Source organism: Myxocyprinus asiaticus, chromosome 42, assembly GCF_019703515.2.
Source record: "Myxocyprinus asiaticus isolate MX2 ecotype Aquarium Trade chromosome 42, UBuf_Myxa_2, whole genome shotgun sequence".
NCBI classification, from domain to species: Eukaryota; Metazoa; Chordata; class Actinopteri; order Cypriniformes; family Catostomidae; genus Myxocyprinus; species Myxocyprinus asiaticus.
Genome location: NC_059385.1, coordinates 36,968,007 through 36,987,579, shown reverse-complemented (window position 1 = coordinate 36,987,579; position 19,573 = coordinate 36,968,007). Strand labels below are relative to the sequence as shown.

The following is a 19,573-nucleotide window of genomic DNA, read 5'->3' as shown; positions in this document are numbered from 1 at the left end:
GTGGCATTGGACTCGCAATGTACACTCAGGTTTTGTTTAGTGTGGGAATGCGTGGCATCGCTTTGTTTGCCGTTGCTACATATTCTCTCATCTTGTTTGTCAGTTGGCATGGGCGTATATTGCCTTATTGTCTTGGGGATGTGTGCTCATGCCATTCAGGTGTTTCGTGTCTTGTGAGAGCACGTGGCTTTGTTTTGTTTCAGCATTGCCGCGTGTCTCTCTGTCTGACATCATAGTCCGCCTGCTTGTTTGCCCATTAACTACAGACATGCAGATGCAGTCTCAGACTCACACATGCGCACTGCAGACGTGCACGCACTGGTTTAGGCATGCACGCAACACATCATAATTTGATCTCCACGACCGTACAGGAATTATTGCTGTAAGTATGATATTTGTTTTGTTGTTATTTATTTACACAAGGATACGTTAAAGTAAAAGGTATGCTTTTTAAGGATTAGATCGTTTTTTCATTGTTTTAGCTAAAATTGCTGTCTTGTTATCGCTTCATTGCTAACTGGTTAGTGTCACTTTATACAAGAAATCAGTAAAGAATGTGTATAAACCATCTTACATTCATCATATCGTTTAGGTGGTGAAACAACTGAGTGTTTTACTGGCTCTGTGTGTTTAGGTTATTGCTTTTAAAAATGACAGGGAAGTTTGTAGGAAACTTCTGTCAACATTGCATTCAACGTAAAGAGAGCGCTCTCTTTATAATAAATGAAGCAGACTGCATGTTATTAATTTTTAGTGTAGATGTGGTGTCTTGACAACCAAAGTATTTATAAACATTGAATCTTTCAAATAATCGAGGTCATTTCAACATTCTTCTCAGTGGTTCTTGAAAACGAGAGAGACATGGAATATGACTCTGATAAGAATTATAACAGAAATTAAAAGAATATCATCAGACATCAGACACATCAGATAATGGATTTCATGTAGATTTCTGTCTCTTCAATTTGTTCTTACAGATGTATCAATCAGTAGTCTTAGAGGGTGAAAAACACCTGATACCACAGTGCACAACTTGTTGCACATTTTATCATTGTTCCTTGTGCCCTTCACTGAAGCCAATAACTCAAAAGAAGATTCAAAATCATTGGCAAGGCCATGTAAAAAATGAAAATTCTGTCATGACTTACTCACCATCATGTCATTCCAAACCCATATAACTGATTTTCTTCAGTGGTACAGAATTTTCATTTATGGGTGAACTATCTTCGTAAGATCTGGTGTGTCATGATCATTTGTAAGCTACTACTTATAATCTGAGAACTCTGTAGATGTTTGTTGTTCTGTTGTTCAGAAATGGTTCTGCAAGTTCATTGTAAAGGAAAGTTCAGCTGTTTGCTTGTGCATGACAGTTTGTTGCGTTCTTGTTCATTTCTAGAGCAGGCTTCTCAGACCGGGGGTTCCCTGTTTAATTTAGGCTTTGTGTTATCACTTTAAGTGTGTAGGTGATTGCCAAACAAGTCAAGGCAGAGAAATGAAACAACACTGCTCTCAAATATTATGGATGTCTATCTATTACAGACCCCAGTTTGAGATACACTGTTGTAGATATTGATGTGTGCAGGAAGGTTGTTATTTTACACCAAAACTTCGTGTAAATATGTCACAGTCTGTCTCTCCCATATTCTTCAAGGACTCTTATTTTGAAGTTTTCCCCCAGACTTCATTTCCCATAGTGCACTGCCCTTTTCACTTCCATCTGTTTCTTATTACCCTCACCTGTATTCCATTCCCTCATTAGTTCCTTCTGTATAAATATCCTCTAGTTTCACCCACCCTTTTGTCAGTCCTTGAGGTTTTATGTTGAGTTTAAGAAGTGTTATGGTATGCTCGTTTTTGATGTTAAGATTTAGCGTTTGTTCCACTCCAGTGTGTATAATTCAAAGATTCTACTCCTGTGTCTCCTGTCTTCCACTCCAGATACCAATGTTACAAAATATATATAGAATAAAAACTCAATGGATTAAAATTGATTATCTATATAATAACCTTGTACAGCCTTACATTTTGACACAGCAATTGTTATTGATTTATTTGTCCTCTGCATACTTGACAGGGATATTGCATATAGGATAATGCCTGGAAAATGGACCAAAAAGACAGGCCTTGATTTACAGGTAGAAAATATATATATATTGGTTTCAAATGTTATATATATATATATATATATATATATATAAAAATTTGTCACGTTCTTATGTGAAAATGCAGTCATACCTTTTTTTTTCATTATATTTAAGGGTTTACCAGGACAACCATGACTGTGGTATATTTATGCTGATGGTAAGATGTACAGTATATTTGTGGTTTATTTATACTCTGTTTTTGACTTTATACTGACTTGTTTTTCATTTATAGTCTGCATTTTACATGGTGTTAGATGCCCCGTTTGGTTACACAATTGTGAGTATTAGTAATGTTTGCAGTACCTTTGAGATGATGTCATTTACAAGGGACATTAACTTATGTTTTGAGCAGTTGGACATGGCAAATCTGAGGAAGTGGTGTGTGTGTGGTGTTGAACTTTGGACTGGATAGGTACAGATTTGTTTGTTTTTTGCTTTTAAATACTTAAAACATACAACTGTATCTCATTAAAGCTATCACTGTTTTCCAGCCATGGAAAAATGTTTGCCCACTACACTGAAGAGTCCAAAGCCTTCCTGAGAGGTGATTTCCAGCCTGTATTTAGTTTGAAGAAATCTCTCAGGTAAAAGCATATACTTGTTAAGCAGATGGTCAAAAATGGCATATTATCAAGACACACTAGGTAAGCTTATGCTGCATTTTTTCACTAACAGGAAGAGACATTCCATCACATACAGGTATCACTATCACAGGTAAATTTACTGTGTAGTAACTACTCGGAAACCTTACCTTTATTACTGCCTTTATGTAGGTAACACATGCTCAAACTGAATACTCATATTTGTTTAGGCAGATGAAACAAATATTTTGTTCCTGCAGCCTGCGCTGGAGAAGGTAGTAGTTCAGGTTTTGTTTGAGGGGTAGCAACATCAGGCCAAAGTAATAGTTGATTTGTTAACATTTGAGAGATTACATTTGTTTTCATTTTTTAGATTATTTTTATTTATCCTCTTGTATTGTGTTATTCTTAGGTCCGTGTCATGATGGACCTAAAGACTGCCAGTCAGTGGTGTGTTGAGCACTCTAATGACCTCATTGGTTCAGTTCAGCTGCCTCAGATTCTTTGTATGAAGAATGAAGTTGCTGAGGCTCTGGATAGGTTCTTCAGTGCAGAGTTCGTGGATCATGGTGCTGTAGAGACATTGATGTTTGTTTTTACATTTATGCAGGACATGCATATATTTCTGGAGCATGTTATTGACCAGTTTGTATCTACTGCCGAACAGAACAAAGCTGAGTAATTGTAATAATAGTTCCTTTTAATCATTTATTTTGTTTTGTGTTCATTTATCATGTATGTATTATTAAATAGTCCACATTGTTTCATAGTGGTGTTATAGAAGTGTCATGTTTTGTTTTATATTTATTGTATTATTATTATTATTATTATTATTTACTAAAGTCATAACAATCATCAGCTGTCTTGTGTTAAATTCTTTCTGGTTTCTTTGAAATTCTGGTATGGCAATCTTGTCAGCATATTAACGTATTGAACCTGACAGCAGCAGAGCTCATGCTTTAATGCTGTTTTAAGCGATCAATGATTTAACAATAAGTTATTATAAAGTGATACATGTGGTCTACAGTGAAGAAATATACACAGGTGCTATTTCAGTTTCAATTTAATTTAGTATTTAATCATTTGTCTGATGTGAAACAAATTAATTACACATTACCCACATAACACAATTTTTCCAAAGCCTGAGGAATATAAAATAGGAACGTATACAAGAAAATGTGAATTTTAATTTGCAGCAGACATGAATTATGCATGTATTTTGACAGTACTGCATGATTTTTATTCACACATCCTTTCACAAAGAGACATTACACACCGCATCCCATCAGATCTTTGATCTGCATAGTAATTGGATCTTATTAGAGTAGACGGTCAACACAATGCCCGTGAATTATGATTTATATAAAATCCTGGCCCACCAGTCCCGATGGTAATATTAAAAAGTCGTATGCTCCACCGAGCTCCACCCCGAAAACAGGGTGTTTAAAAATCCACCTCGTAAAACTGTCATTTTCAGATCACTTTTAAGGCAGCGCTAATAGAAGTGTTTTTTCGGCTGTGCCTTCAGTTTGTTTGTAAACAGTAACTTCATCTATTTTCGATTTCCGACTGCATGTTTCCGGTTTCGACATCGCAAGAGTATGTGACGTCACAGCAAAGAGTGCATGAGTGAGTTTGAGAGTGCATGTCTGAGAGTGCATCTGCATATCTGCAACCAGACTCTATTGGGAGACTCTATTGCATTAACCTGTTTGATTTCCTTCCCTGTTTAGGGTACATTTACACGACAACAATGTACTAAAAACGGAAACGTTTTTCCTTTGCGTTTTTGAAAAGTTTCACGTACAGACGACAACATTGTCAAAACGATCTCCGTTCACACGGATCTGCAAAAACGACTGAAAAGGCTGTATTATGCATGCCAGGCCAGTAGTTGATGTCACTTTGTAAAGAAACACTACGTGCCTGCGCACATAAGCATTCTTCCACAGAGCGGTGAATTCAAACAATGAAGATGGCGATCGCTGTTTGTAGTAGTGATGCAGTAAATCTACACTTTGCTGGAGAAGCGTCAATAAACTCAAACTTGAGCAGCACAAACACAGTCCTGTAGTCTGCCATTGTAGTTTTGAATGTCTCGCGCGTTGTTTTGAAGTACTCGCGCGCATGCCTATAGGCTGAACACGTAATATGCGTGTGCATGACGGCATTGTTTTCAAAAACTTGCACTTTGAAAACCATTTTCAAAAGTTTGCGTCTTCAGGCTCCAAAACGTTGTTGTCGTGTAAACGAACAGCCGAAACGCACAAAATTTGGGGTTAAAATTCACATTCAGGGTTGCCAGGTCTCTGTTACAAAACAAGCCCAACAGCCAATCAAAACTAGCCCAATAACCTTTTAAAACTAGCCCAATATCAAAACTCAAAATATGCCACTCCCAAACCTAATAAGCATTTAAGTCCCTGAAATCTACTTTCTGATGGTTTTCTTTCATTTCTAGGCCTAGTTGAGAGCACAAATGCAGTGCATAATAAGAATCATAGAATACACCAATTTGAGACATTTTTCATTTAATAAATTGGCCAATGTTAATCTAATACTATATATATATTTCTAAACAATGAACTCTGAGATTTATCATCAATGAAAAATGCTGTAGGTGTCATGCGATTTCAACTGGATAATACTGAATTTAATTCAAATATAATTCATACTAGAGATACACCGATAGCATTTTAAGAGAACAACTATGTATACCGATACTTTTTGATACATGGAGCATATTTAATATTTCCAATAACTTCACTATTAATAACATATAATACAGGACACTATTGATCACGACGGTATCATAACATAAACATTTTTGAATTTGTTTTTATGAAGTGTAATTTCATCGGGTACGTGATAATGAAACATTAAGCGATAATGAAACTCTATGCATACTTAGTTTATTAAACACAGATAACTATAATAGTCATTTTTATGTAAAACAAAGAGCTTTTGTTAATTTCACTGCCCTTGGGTTATTCACATTTTCTCTTTATCATATCCATTCAGTGCAAATGCACACATACACACCTGGTGCTGAGCAGTGTTGTGAGGTATGATGTTACAGAATTCAAATGGCTACATGTGATAACTCTTCTGTGGTGGTGGGGGCATGGTCGAGCGCTGGCTTGTGAATGGAGTGCGAGATCGGGAGATGAGAATGGTGAGGATCATAACCTGTCAATGATTGTCTCTAACAGCTGTTTGTCATTGTAGTGAGAGTTGGAGATGGTTTAAAGAGCGAGCCAGGCACCAGTGGAGAGGAGGAGAGCAAGCTGCACATAGCAGTGTGTTTACGTGTGATCATTTCTTGTTAGCTGAAAAGCATTATTTGAGTTTTGTGAAGCACGGAAAAGTGTGAGAAAACAAACTTATCACAGTGGTACAGAAATCCGGGATTTAAGGAGGAAGAACAGCGCCATGGAAGCCTCACCTCTGGAGGGAGTGTTCAAGACCCTCGCCAGCATCCACTAGTCCTCCACTAGTCCCAGCATCAGGCCCTCCTCCAGCTCCTCCAGGCCCAAACGGAGGACCGGCAGGTGCTCCAGAGATTTCTACCCAAGGAGGGAGCTGCCGCTGTGACCTTGGACCCCGCAACCGCCCCGCCCCGCCCCAGGTGCCACTAGTTAAGATGGGTCCAGATGGGTGAGCAGACGGCGGGGGCATGCAGTTGAGCGAATACCCGGTGGACGGTCCGCTTGATTCCACTACTGTCAGGGGAGGCCCAACTCGTGGCGCAGCAGTTACCAGTGGAGTAACTCCTAGTAGATGAAGACTTAAGGAAAGCCATCCTGCAACGGGTTGGCTGGAGCGAAGAGCAACAGCGTCAATGCTTCTGTGCACTGACCCTTGGTGAGAATGGCCGCCTGTTTGCCTTCGCCCAGCAGCTCCGGGACACCTGCCAAAGGTGGTTGCTGGCTGAGCAACGTGATGTTGGGACCGTGATCGATCTGGTGGTACTGGAGCAGTTTACTGCTTGACTTTCTAGAGGGATGGTGGAGTGGGTCCAGTGCCACCACCCAGCGTTGCTCCACACGGCCATCCAGCTGGAATAGGACCATATGGTGGCGTATTCAGGAGCCAGCAAGACCCGGGATCCTTTTTCTCTCTCTCTCTCTCTCTCCTGTCTCCCCTCCTTCGCTTCCCTCCCCTTCCTCCTCCCCAGAAACAGGGAATTCCCCCTCTCAAACCGGCTCTCCAGCTTTGGGAACTGCACAACCCACCAGTTTCCCCTAACGCTCTCCACTCTCACTCTCAGGTTGGTGAATCCACCACCACAGGTGGGAAGTTGATGGAGGGGGGGACATTGGTCCGGGTCCCTGATGCGCTGCAGGCCGCCCCCAGTCAAGTTGGAAAATACCACATACCTGTGAGTATTAAGGGTGGTAAATATCAAGCCTTGGTGGATTCAGGTTGTAATCAAATCTCCATTCATCAAAACTTGGTTCAATCCGAGGCTTTGGATACAAGCTGGTGGGTGTATGTAAGGTGCGTGCATGGGGATATCCAAAATAACCTTGTAGTGATGGACACTATCCGGTCTCTGGAGCAGACACAAGACCCTTAAGCATGCCTTTGATCAAGTGAAGGTGATTGATGGTCAAATCCTCCGGCCAGACGTTGCACTCGCTTATCCGTATTTTCTATTATCAAGGATCGAGTGATGCAGAATGCGCAGACAAAGGAGGATACAACCCAACTGTTAATTCCACGGAGCCGTCGGGAAATGTTAATCCAGGCGGCTCATTATAATCCAATGGCGGGTCACTTAGGGCTGGAGTGGACACTGAACCGTCTAATGGCCCGTTTCTATTGGCCGGGCATTCGCGAGGATGTTAGCAGGTGGTGTTCGGCATGCCATGAATGTCAGCTGGTGAATCCGGCGGCCACCCCAAGAGTGCCATTGCACCCCCTTTCATTGATCTAGGTCCCCTTCGAGAGAATTGGTATGGAGCTTGTCGGGCCATTAGAGCGGATGGCACGCGGGCATCGCTTTGTGTTGGTTCTGGTGGATTACACAATGCAATAACTGGAAGCAGTGCCTCTGCGCAATATCACATCACATAGTGTTGCGGTGGCACTCTTCAGAATAATCTCCCGAGTGGGGATTCTGAAAGAAATCCTCACTGATCAGGGCAAAATGTTTGTCACATACACTATGCAAACTGTACAAATTATTGGGGATTAAATCGATTCGGACCAGCGTTTACCACCCCTAAATGGATGGCTTAGTCAAATGATTCAATCAAACACTAAAAAATATGATTAATAAGTTCGTCCACAAAGATGCTCGAAATTGGGACAAGTGGCTTGAGCTCCTATTATTTGCAGTGTGAGAGGTCCCGCAAGCCTCCACGGGGTTCGGCTACGGGTTTTTACACCAGAAGATAAGTCTTTTTATTGCTCCCCATATTGAGCTCTAAATAACTCACCAAGTGGCAAGGACCCTTTGAGGTCACACGGTGATTTGGGGAAGTCGATTATGAGGTTAAACACATGGATAGAGGAGGAGCACGTCAGATTTACCACCTCATTCTCCGTGGAGAGAGGCAGTCCCTGTGACTTTGGCAACAGTGGTTCCGGAGAGGGAGGAGTTCGGACCAGAGGAGACCTTAAAAGCCACCGATCAAGCCACCCCGGTCACTTGCGGAGACCACCTCTCAGAGTCAAAAGATATGGAGATTGCCAGGTTGCAAGGATAATTCTCCGACATGTTTTCGCCTCTTGTCGGTCATACGAATCTTATAGAGCACCATATCCAAATGACCCCAGGGGTAGTAGTATGCAGTCATCCCTACCGATTGCCCAAACACAAAATAAAGTGGTCGGGGGGGTGCCTGGGTAGCTCAGTGGTAAAATATGCTAACTACCACCCCTGGAGTTCGCTAGTTTGCTAGTTCGAATCCCAGGGTGTGTTGAGTGACTCCAGCCAGGTCTCCTAAGCAACCTCGTGGTCGCTATAATGTGGTTCGTTCTCGGTAGGGTGTGTGGTGAGTTGAGCGTGGTTGCCGTGGTGGATGGTGTACAAAGCAATACAAAGCCTCCACATGCACTATGTCTATGTGGCAACGCGCTCAACAAGCCATGTGATAAGTTGCGCTGGTTGACTGTCTCAGATGCGGAGGTAACTGGGATTCGTCCTCCGCCGCCCAGACTGAGGCGAATCACTACGCGACCATGAGGACTTAAAAAGCACATTGGGAATTCCAAATTGGGAGAAAAAAAAAGTGGTCAGGAAGAATTAAAGGCTATGCTAGATATGGTGGTAATAGAAGAATCCCACAGTGACTGGGCCAGCCCGGTGGTGCTAGTTCCGAAGAGCGATGGTTCTGTGTGGATTATAATCTAAATTTGATGCGTTCCCAATGCCTCGGATTGAATAAATGCTTGATCGGTTAGGCGTGGCTCGCTTTTATTCGATACTGGATTTAACAAAGAGTTATTGGCAGATGCCCTTAACTCTCATATCCCGTGAAAATAGTGGGCAGGCTGGATGGCTCCCTGGCCTGAGTCGGGCGATGGGGTCATGGTTGAGCGCTGATTTGTGAATGGAGAGCGAGATCGGGAGATGAGAATGGTAAGGAGTCCCACCTGTAGGTATTATCTCTAACAGCTGTTTGTGCTTTGCAGTGAGAGCGGAGAGGGATAAAAACAGGCATTCCAGACTGAAAAAGGGGAGAGAGAACGACAAACGAAGCTGACTGTGTGTGATTGCGCTGAAAAGCCATTAGTGGCTTGCTTTTATTCTACACTGGATTTAACAAAGATATATTGGCAGATGCCCTTAACTGCCATATCCTGTGAAAAAACAGCATTTTCCACACTGTTTGGCTTACACCAATTTCTCATCCTTCCTTTTGGTTTGTTTAGGGCCCCAACTAAGTTTCAGCAGCTCATGGACAGAATACTCAGACCGCATGCTGCTTATGCTGCTGCCTATCAAGATGATGTAATTATTTACAGCAATGATTTGTGGTGGCACTTGCAGCATCTGAGGGCTGTCCTGAAGCAGTTGAGATGGGCCGGACTCACGGCAAACCCTAAGAATTGTGCAAGTGGACGGGTAGAAGTATGGTATATGGGCTTCCACTTGGGTCATGGGCAGGTGCGGCCCCAAATTGATAAGACTGCAGTGATTGCAGCCTGCCTAAGACCAAAAAGAAGGTGAGACAGTTCCTGGGGTTGGATGGTTATTATCGTAGGTTTGTGCCTAACTATTCGTTTGTCACCTGCCCACTGACTGATCTTACTAAAAAGGGGGCACCAGAGCAGAGAGGGATAAAAAGGGGCAGTCCAGACCAAAAAAGGGGAGAGAGAACGACACATGAAGCTGACTGTGTAACACACACACACACACACACACACACACACACACACACACACACACTAATGGTTTTTCAGCACAATCACACAGAGTGTGGAAAATAAAAACTTACTTGGATTGTTTAACTGGCTCCTGCTTCCTCAAGAAGAAAGCTAGTGATGTGTCACACTTGTTTACTTCATTCTGATTGGATATACTTTAGTTGGAGTCATCTTATCAATTCTGGCAAGAAATCAACATGATGACATGTAGTTACCTGTAATATTCCAGTTACAGTGGCCTCCACTACTATTGGCACCCTTGGTAAATATGAGCAAATAAGGCTGTAAAAAAATGTCTTTATTTTTTATCCTTTTGATCTTTCATTCAGAATATACACAAAAAATCTATCCTCTAATGCAGGGGTGTCAAACTCAGTTCCTAGAGGGCCACATCCCTGCAGAGTTTAGTTCCAACCCTGCTCCAAAATGCCTTCAAGCACTCCTGAAGACCTTGATTAGCTGCTTCAGGTATGTTTAATTAGGGTTGGAGCTAAACTCTGCTGGACTGTGGCCCTCCATGAACAAATATATATGTCAAATATATATGTGGCACAATTATTGGCACCCTTTTATTCAATACTTTGTGCAATCTCCCTTTGCCAAGATAACAGCTCTGAGTCTTCTCCTATAATGCTTAATGAGGTTGGAGAACACATGGCAAAGGATCTGAGACCATTCCTCCATACAGAATTTCTCCAGATGCTTCAAATTCTGAGGTCCACGATGGTGGACTCTCCTCTTTAGTTCACCTCGCAGATTTTCTATGGGATTCAGGTCAGGGGATTGAGATGACCATGGCAGAACCTTAATTTTGTAGTCAGTGAACCATTTTTGTGATGATTTTTATGTGTGTTTTGGATTATTGTCCTGCTGGAAGATCCAACTAGGGCCCATTGTAAGCTTTCTGGCAGGTTTAGATTTTTTATCTGTTGGTATTTGATTGTCCATGATGCCATGTATCCGAAAAAGATATCCAGGACCTCTGGCATATAAACAGCCCCACAACATTAAAGATCCACCACCATATTTAACCGTAGGCATGGGGTACTTTTCCATACGGCTGCCTCTCTCTGTGCACCAAACCCATCTTTGGTGGTTGTTGCCAAAAAGCTCTATTTTTGTTTCATAAAATCCGGTCGCATTTGAAGTTCCAGTAGTGTCTGGCAAACTGAAGATGCTTATGTTTGTTGTTGGATGAGAGCGGAGCCTTTTTTTTTTTTTTTTTTTTTTTTATAAACTTTTTGACCCCAAGACCCAACTAATTTCTGCAATTCTCCAGTTGTGATCCTAGGCGAATTTTGGCCACTCGAACCATCCTCCTCCTTGGTGTGGAGAAAATCAATCAAATCAAATCACTTTATTGTCACACAGCCATATACACAAGTGCAATGGTGTGTGAAATTCTTGGGTGCAGTTCCAATCAACACAGCAGTTGTGACAGTGATGAGACATATACCAATTTACAATAACATCAAATTAACACAACACAATTTAAACATCTGATATACACATAATTACACTCAACAATATACAAATAATAACATACACTGTACAGTATACAATACGCTGTTTTTTTTTTTTTTTTTTACTATATAGATACACATTATTCAATAGAAATTAAAAATTAAAATATATATATAAAAAAAAAAAGTGTATATATACACTATATTGCCAAAAGTATTCGCTCACCTGCCTTTAGACGCATATGAACTTAAGTGACATCCCATTCTTAATCCATAGGGTTTAATATGACGTCGGCCCACCCTTTGCAGCTATAACAGCTTCAGCTCTTCTGGGAAGGCTTTCCACAAGGTTTAGGAGTGTGTTTATGGGAATTTTTGACCATTCTTCCAGAAGCGTATTTGTGAGGTCAGACACTGATGTTGGACGAGAAGGCCTGGCTCGCAGTCTTCGCTCTAATTCATCCCAAAGGTGCTCTATCGGGTTGAGGTCAGGACTCTGTGCAGGCCAGTCAAGTTCTTCCACACAAAACTCGCTCATCCATGTCTTTATGGACATTGCTTTGTGCACTGGTGCGCAGTCATGTTGGAACAGGAAGAGGCCATCCCCAAACTGTTCCCACAAAGTTGGGAGCATGGAATTGTCCAAAATCTCTTGGTATGCTGAAGCATTCAGAGTTCCTTTCACTGGAACTAAGGGGCCAAGCCCAGCTCCTGAAAAACAACCCCACACCATAATCCCCCCTCCACCAAACTTCACAGTTGGCACAATGCAGTCAGACAAGTACCGTTCTCCTGGCAACCGCCAAACCCAGACTCGTCCATCAGATTGCCAGATGGAGAAGCGTGAGTCATCACTCCAGAAAACGCGTCTCCACTGCTCTAGAGTCCAGTGGCGGCCTGCTTTACACCACTGCATCCGACACTTTGCATTGCACTTGGTGATGTATGGCTTGGATGCAGCTGCTCAGCCATGGAAACCCATTCCATGAAGCTCTCTACGCACTGTTCTTGAGCTAATCTGAAGGCCACATGAACTTTGGAGGTCTGTAGCGATTGACTCTGCAGAAAGTTGGCGACCTCTGCGCACTATGCGCCCCAGCATCCGCTGACCCCGCTCTGTCATTTTACGTGGCCTACCACTTCGTGGCTGAGTTGCTGTCATTCCCAGTCGCTTCCACTTTGTTATAATACCACTGACAGTTGACTGTGGAATATTTAGTAGCGAGGAAATTTCACGACTGGACTTGTTGCACAGGTGGCATCCTATCACAGTACCACGCTGGAATTCACTGAGCTCCTGAGAGCGGCCCATTCTTTCACAAATGTTTGTAGAAGCAGTCTGCATGCCTAGGTGCTTCATTTTATACACCTGTGGCCATGGAAGTGATGGGAACGCCTGAATTCAATTATTTGGATGGGTGAGCGAATACTTTTGGCAATATAGTGTATATATATATATATATATATATATATATATATATATATATATATATATAGAATGTACAGTATTGTACTGTATTGACATTCAGGCTGTCGGTTGATAGTCAGTTGTTAAGAGAGACATAATATAATAATAATATAATTTATGACAGTCCGGTGTGATATATAAGAGTAAGAGTATTAAAGTGCGGTGCTGATGTATATTGATCATGAGAGATCAAGAGTTCAGAAGTCTGATTGCTTGGGGGAAGAAGCTATCATGGAGTCGGCTGGTGCGGGTCCTGATGCTGCGATACCGCCTACCTGATGGTAGCAGTGAGAACAGCCCATGGCTCGGGTGGCTGGAGTCTCTGATGATCCTCCGAGCTTTTTTCACACACCGCCTTGTATATATTTCCTGGAGGGAGGGAAGCTCACCTCCAATGATGTGTTTGGCAGTTCGCACCACCCTTTGCAGTGCTTTGCGGTTGTGGGCGGTGCTATTGCCGTACCAGGCGGAGATACAGCCAGTCAGGATGCTCTCCACAGTGCAGGTGTAGAACCGTGTGAGGATGTGGCGGTTCATTCCAAACTTCCTCAGCCATCTCAGGAAGAAGAGGCGCTGATGAGCCTTCTTCACAACGACTTCAGTGTGGACGGACCATGTGAGTTCCTCAGTGATGTGGACACCCAGGAACTTGAAGCTGCTGACTCTCTCCACTGGTGCTCCATTGATGGTGATGGGACTGTGTTCTCTGTCTTTTCTTCTGAAGTCCACCACAAGCTCCTTTGTCTTACTGACGTTGAGGGAGAGGTTGTGCTCCTGACACCAGTGTGTCAGAGTGTGCACCTCCTCTCTGTAGGCTGTTTCATCATTGTCAGTGATCAGACCTACCACCGTCGTGTCATCAGCAAACTTAATGATGGCATTGGAGCTATGTGTTGCCACACAGTCATGTGTGTACAAGGAATACAGTAGTGGGCTGAGAACACAGCCCTGTGGGGCTCCAGTGTTGAGGATCAGTGATGAGGAGATGTTGCTGCCTATTCTAACCACCTGGCATCTGCTTGACAGGAAGTCCAGGATCCAGCTGCACAGCGAGCTGTTTAAGCCCAGAGCCCGGAGTTTCTCATCTAGCTTGGAGGGCACTATGGTGTTGAATGCTGAGCTGTAGTCTACAAACAGCATTCTCACATAAGTGTTCTTTTTTCCAGGTGGGAGAGAGCAGTGTGTATTGTAGATGCAATGGCATCATCAGTGGAGCGGTTGTTGCGGTAAGCAAACTGCAGCAGGTCAAGATTGAGTGGCAAGACAGAGCAGATGTAATCTCTGATTAGTCTCTCAAAACATTTGCTGATGATGGGGGTCAGAGCAACAGGACGCCAGTCATTTAAGCAAGTTATTTTTGATTGTTTTGGAACAGGCACAATGGTGGATGTTTTAAAGCATGTGGGGACCACAGACAAAGAGAGGGAAAGGTTGAAAATGTCCGTAAAAACACCAGCCAGCTGGTTCGTGCACGCTCTCATAATGCGGCCCGGAATGCCGTCTGGGCCCGCGGCTTTGCGGATATTCACCCGTCGGAAGGATTGGGTTACATCCGCTACAGAGACGGAGAGTGAACTAACCTCTGTAGCTTCAGCCGCGAGAGCTCTCTCCGCGAGGGCGGTGTTATTTCCCTCGAAACGAGCATAAAAAGTATTTAGCTCATGTCCTCTTCAAGGCTGATATAGACTCATATAGACTCATATAGACAAATATAGACTCATGTCCTCTTCAAGGCTGATTCTTAACATCTCCAGCTGACTGGAACTTCTTAATTACTGCCCTGATGGTGGAAACCTTTAGCTATTTTCTTTTAGCCACTTCCCATTTTGTGAAGCTCAACAACCGTTTGCCGTACATCATAACTTTATTCTTTGGTCTTACCCATTGTGATGGATGACTAAGGGAATTTGGCTTGGGTGTTACCTTATATTTATACCCTTGTGAAACAGGAAGCCATGGCTGAACAATTTAATGTTCCTAGTCACCCAGGTGTACTAAAAAATGTAAAATATGAATGGCAATATACTTCAGATATATTTTACTCATAAGAATTTCTAGGGTTGCCAATAATTGTGGCAACCGTGTTTTGGAGAAAAATATTTTAATTATGTGATTTTTACCTCCTTTCAATTATTTTACTTCAATTAAAGGTTATATTTTTGTGAATATTTTGAATGAAAGATCAAAAGGATAAACAATAAAGACAGGATACATTTTAAAGCAAAGTTGTCAATCAGAACATATTATGTTCAAATGCTCGGGCAAGCGCTATAGCCCTTTCATAAAAGATACTTCTCCTCTGCAGTTTACATTCCTCCTCATACACAAGATAGTATTAGATAGTATAGTAAAACATTTATATAATGGTGCAGTTGTCTCAATGAACAGAAAACATCAGGAAAATAATGGAAAATGTGTGTACCTTTTATAAACATTATTTCTGTTTAAAGTACAAGGCAGGATGAATTACATTTGTGGCACAAATCTGATGGCAAATGTTACCAAGTTAGCACTTTTTACACAGTTTGATAGCAGAAGTTGTGAATAATTGCACAAATACTGTACATTCAACATAGGCAAGAGAGCAGCAGTGCTATCATAGTGAAGTTGAGCAGATTTCAGTTTTGCATATGTCCCGTCCCAGCAAAAAAAATGGAAATGTGATTAGCCCAGAAATATCTAATCTACAGCTGAAACAGGTTTTGATTGGTTCTGCCACTAAGTTATACTTGTCCTGTCCTTACCCACAGGCAGGGTCAGAAATCTTTTTTATCATGGGAAAATATTTGCCTCTTGATATTTTTTGGAGTATTTTTTATTTTTATTTTGGCCCTTTTTTAAAAAAGGGCATGCTTGTATACTAAAATACTTCTATTTTTACAGAATTTATTTATTCTATTCAAACAACTTCCACATTCAATTAATTCATTTAAAACAACACCAACTCATTTTGTGATTATATGAATATGGCTTAGAAACCTTTCCCTGACTGAAAAACTGCATTATACAATTCCAGGTTTTCCAGGACTCTTGGCTAATATAAAAATTAGTGATAGGCTGGTATATCAGCAAGGCCGATTAATCGGCCAATATTTGGCCATTTCGTGATTATCAGCATCTGGCGATAACCAAATTCGCTTAGCCAATTAACAAGTGTTAACTTTCCAGTCAGTTTGAAAATCTAACCATATATTTGTTAATGGAATGTAAATAATTTATTTTTTCAAGTTTGTGTTTTTGAGTAAATATTGTATACAGTAAGTTTGTGTTTCACTTTAGGGATTTTCTGTACTTCTGATTTGCTATTAAGTTGTAAGATGTACATTTACACTACCGTTCAAAAGGTTAGGGTCACTTACTCGTTCTTTATTTTTTTTTTTATTTATTTATTTCACATTTTAGAATAATAGTAAGTCATCACAACTATGGAATAACTGAAATGGAAATATGGGAATTATGTTGTGACAAAAAACAACAATCCAAAATATATCAAAACTATGTTATATTTTAGCATCTTCAAAGTAGTCACCCTTTGCCTAGATTTTGCAGACATGTACTCTTGACATTTTCTCAATCAGCTTCTTGAGGTATCACCCTGGGATGATTTTTAAACAGTATTGAAGGAGTTCCCATCTATGTTGGGCACTTATTGGCTGCTTTTCTTAATTATTCAGTCCAAGTCAACCATTTCATAACATTTTAGTTTTGTAATGAAATAAATTAATATGTTGGCACAATTATATTTTTGTCTACAAAACTAATTTCAAACATTTACACATTTGCCTTCAGATCAAAGGGTTTTTAAGATTATGAGAAATATTTCAGGTGAGCGACCCCAAACTTTTGAATGGTAGTGTATATCGGCCATCTGCTCTGTAGATATCTGTATAGGTCACTAAAAAACACATATCGGTTTACCTCTAATTAAAATAGACCACTTGCAATACTCGGAGAAAAAATGCGTGCCACCATTGTTAAAGATGTCAAGCTCATTAACTAATGTAATTAAAATCGGCCTGTTTACCTAATCCAGAACCCCTCTTCTAAAGGGGGAGCCTTCAAAGTTAGAAGACCATAGCATAACACGCCGGTACACTGTCGAGAAGACCAGAGGCCATTATTTTTGAATGGATGTCTATGGAGATGCTGGATACGCTAAATAAAATGCTTTTGTGAGGAAACAGCTCATCACTTCATGAATTGACCACCTGTCTGATAATCTTTGATATGTTTTACACGAAACAATCCTTTTGGAGTTAACTATGTGCAATGTATTCTAATAGAGTTGCTGTTTTATAAGAGAAGACACGAACCATTGTGCGACAGGTAGGTGTCAGTTTACAGCTTCACAAACTTGGTGTCATAACACGCTAGTTGACCATTATGCTTTCTCCTATGGTAAATCCACAGAGTTTGGTATCTCAGTATAAAAGAATCTCTGCCCAAACACAGCAACACTCAGTGGCTACGTTTACATACAACCAAATAATCCATTAATAATCCGACTGATAGCTTAATCTTATTGAAAAGCCTTCATGTAAACACCTCAATAAATCCAATTGAGCTCGGTCTGAATAAAATTTCCATCCTATTGAAAGGGATAGTGTAGACCTAAAATAATCCATTGAATAGAAGAATATTAGCCATGTAAACCTTTGAATCAGACTACTTTCTCGATCGGATTAAAAATAACTTGTGTTTATGTGCAGTGCAGTGGTGCATAAGTTTATTACATGATACTCCTCACAGGACCATAATTTATTCAAAGCTATGGCAACACGCATAATAAAGGGTATAGGGGCTCACACAGAATATTCTGTAGAGCACATACTGTATGTTCTTTCATGACATCATATAAAGCAAAAAAGAAAGCTGTGTCATTCTACAGAGGGACTTTAAGCAGCAGGTGCAGCTACAGCGCTCTGTTCCATTGGGTGTACGCAACTTCACTTCCTCACGTCATAATTTCTAAAGCAATTTCTACTTCGCTGTAGTGACAGTCGATACTATGTTACAGATTAGGAAAGTAAATGTTATGTTTTACAAGAGATGACAAAGTGAACACAGTAAGTACCTGAATCGTCCTCAAAACACATGTTAAATTCATATCACATGGTTGGATAGAATAAATAAAATAAAAACTCAATAGTATCAATAGCCTGTTAATAATAATAATATCTAGTTTTTATAGGTATTGATATCTTACAAGAGAAAAACAGTTCTTATGACAGTTATTTAACATTGCAAGCACCTATTCTCATGCTGTTTTAAATGACTTTTTTTTTAATTAATGACTGAATGCTCCGTTCTGCCGTCATTATTGCTTAGTGATTTTTACGTAGCCATCCCGTCCACAGCGGTTGCTTAAAATCCCTATTACTGTCCTCTGTAAACTCCTTTAAGGCCAACAAGAATAACTCCCACCCACCAGTTTACTTCGTTCTTGCATCCAGAGGTGCCCGCGGTTATACTGGAGGGGGAATGGGCATGAGGAGAAAATGGATATTCACCTCTATCCATCTCTTCTCCCAATCCACACGAAAGCTCAGTGTGAAGCTGCCCCCTACTGGCAGGGAGAGCTTGATGCACTGAGCCATGAAAACACACTGTGGTGATTCTTGTTTTTAAGCATGTGTAGGAAATTACAGGTTTCTGCCCTAAAATGTGAGTCCCACTTGACCTGATTTCGTTCGAGAAACTGCATTCGCCCAAAAGGACTTAATTATCATAGTAACAGATTCAACTTTGTCACAGTAATCTGGGTGACAACACCCTGAGTGACTTTAAATGATTATAGCATGGGAACAACAGCGAAGGGATATGTGACCATAGTTATCATTTTATTATTATTATTCGGTCGGGTATTTGTCTAAACAACTGGTATAACCACACCATTTGGGAGCTCACACCTGGAACAACATCGGGCAACCAGACCATGAGATTGTTATTCTTTCATTATATGAAGAGCACAGTCTCATATACATGATGCATGGCATGTTATTTTACAAACTAGTTAAAAGGTTAGGTTTTAGAATGCTCATGGTTCAGCTGAATCCAAGGTGATTTATGTACTTTGTCTCTACTACACTGCAATAAAGACTTAAGCATGTTCATCTCAAGATCAATGCCTGTTCCTGGTCCTGTGTGTGTTTTATTTTTCTTACACTGGTGAGTCACCCAGTGAGGGATTTCCAAAAAAAAAAAGAAAAGTGGAGTAAGGTAAGACTGCGATTTTCTTCTTTTATGCTGTTTTTGTTTTAAGTAATCCCCTCATTTAAAAAAATATGAAATATGAAATAGCTGTTTCTAAAAGCAAATGAAACGAAGTGCTTAAGATGTAAGTTTTTAAGTAACTGAAACTAATCATAGTGTAGGGAACCAGATGAACTGCAGCTCCATTATGTTTAAAATGATAATCCAAAGCAGTGTTTTTTGTCTTATATAGGCCTTCCCTGTTTTAAACCGTGACAGTGTTTAAAACGTAAGTGTTGTTAAGCCCGATGTACCGTGGCTGGGTAGACTGTTTAAAAGTGTAACAAT

General features: G+C 40.9%; 2 protein-coding genes across 3 annotated transcripts in view; one reads left to right on the top strand and one right to left on the bottom strand.

Moving 5' to 3' along the window:
• Window positions 1–12,947, top strand: part of LOC127432470 (uncharacterized) — a 146,041-nt gene extending 133,094 nt beyond the window's left edge. Inside the window, exon 2 of the mRNA XM_051683587.1 lies at window positions 11,972–12,947. Within this exon, the coding sequence (XP_051539547.1) occupies window positions 11,972–12,554 (583 nt within the window). The 3' untranslated portion in view covers window positions 12,555–12,947. The remainder of the gene's footprint in view (window positions 1–11,971) is intronic.
• LOC127432465 (zinc finger protein 239-like) overlaps window positions 1–19,573 on the bottom strand; it is a 162,719-nt gene that overhangs the window by 128,154 nt on the left and 14,992 nt on the right. The window lies entirely within an intron of this gene.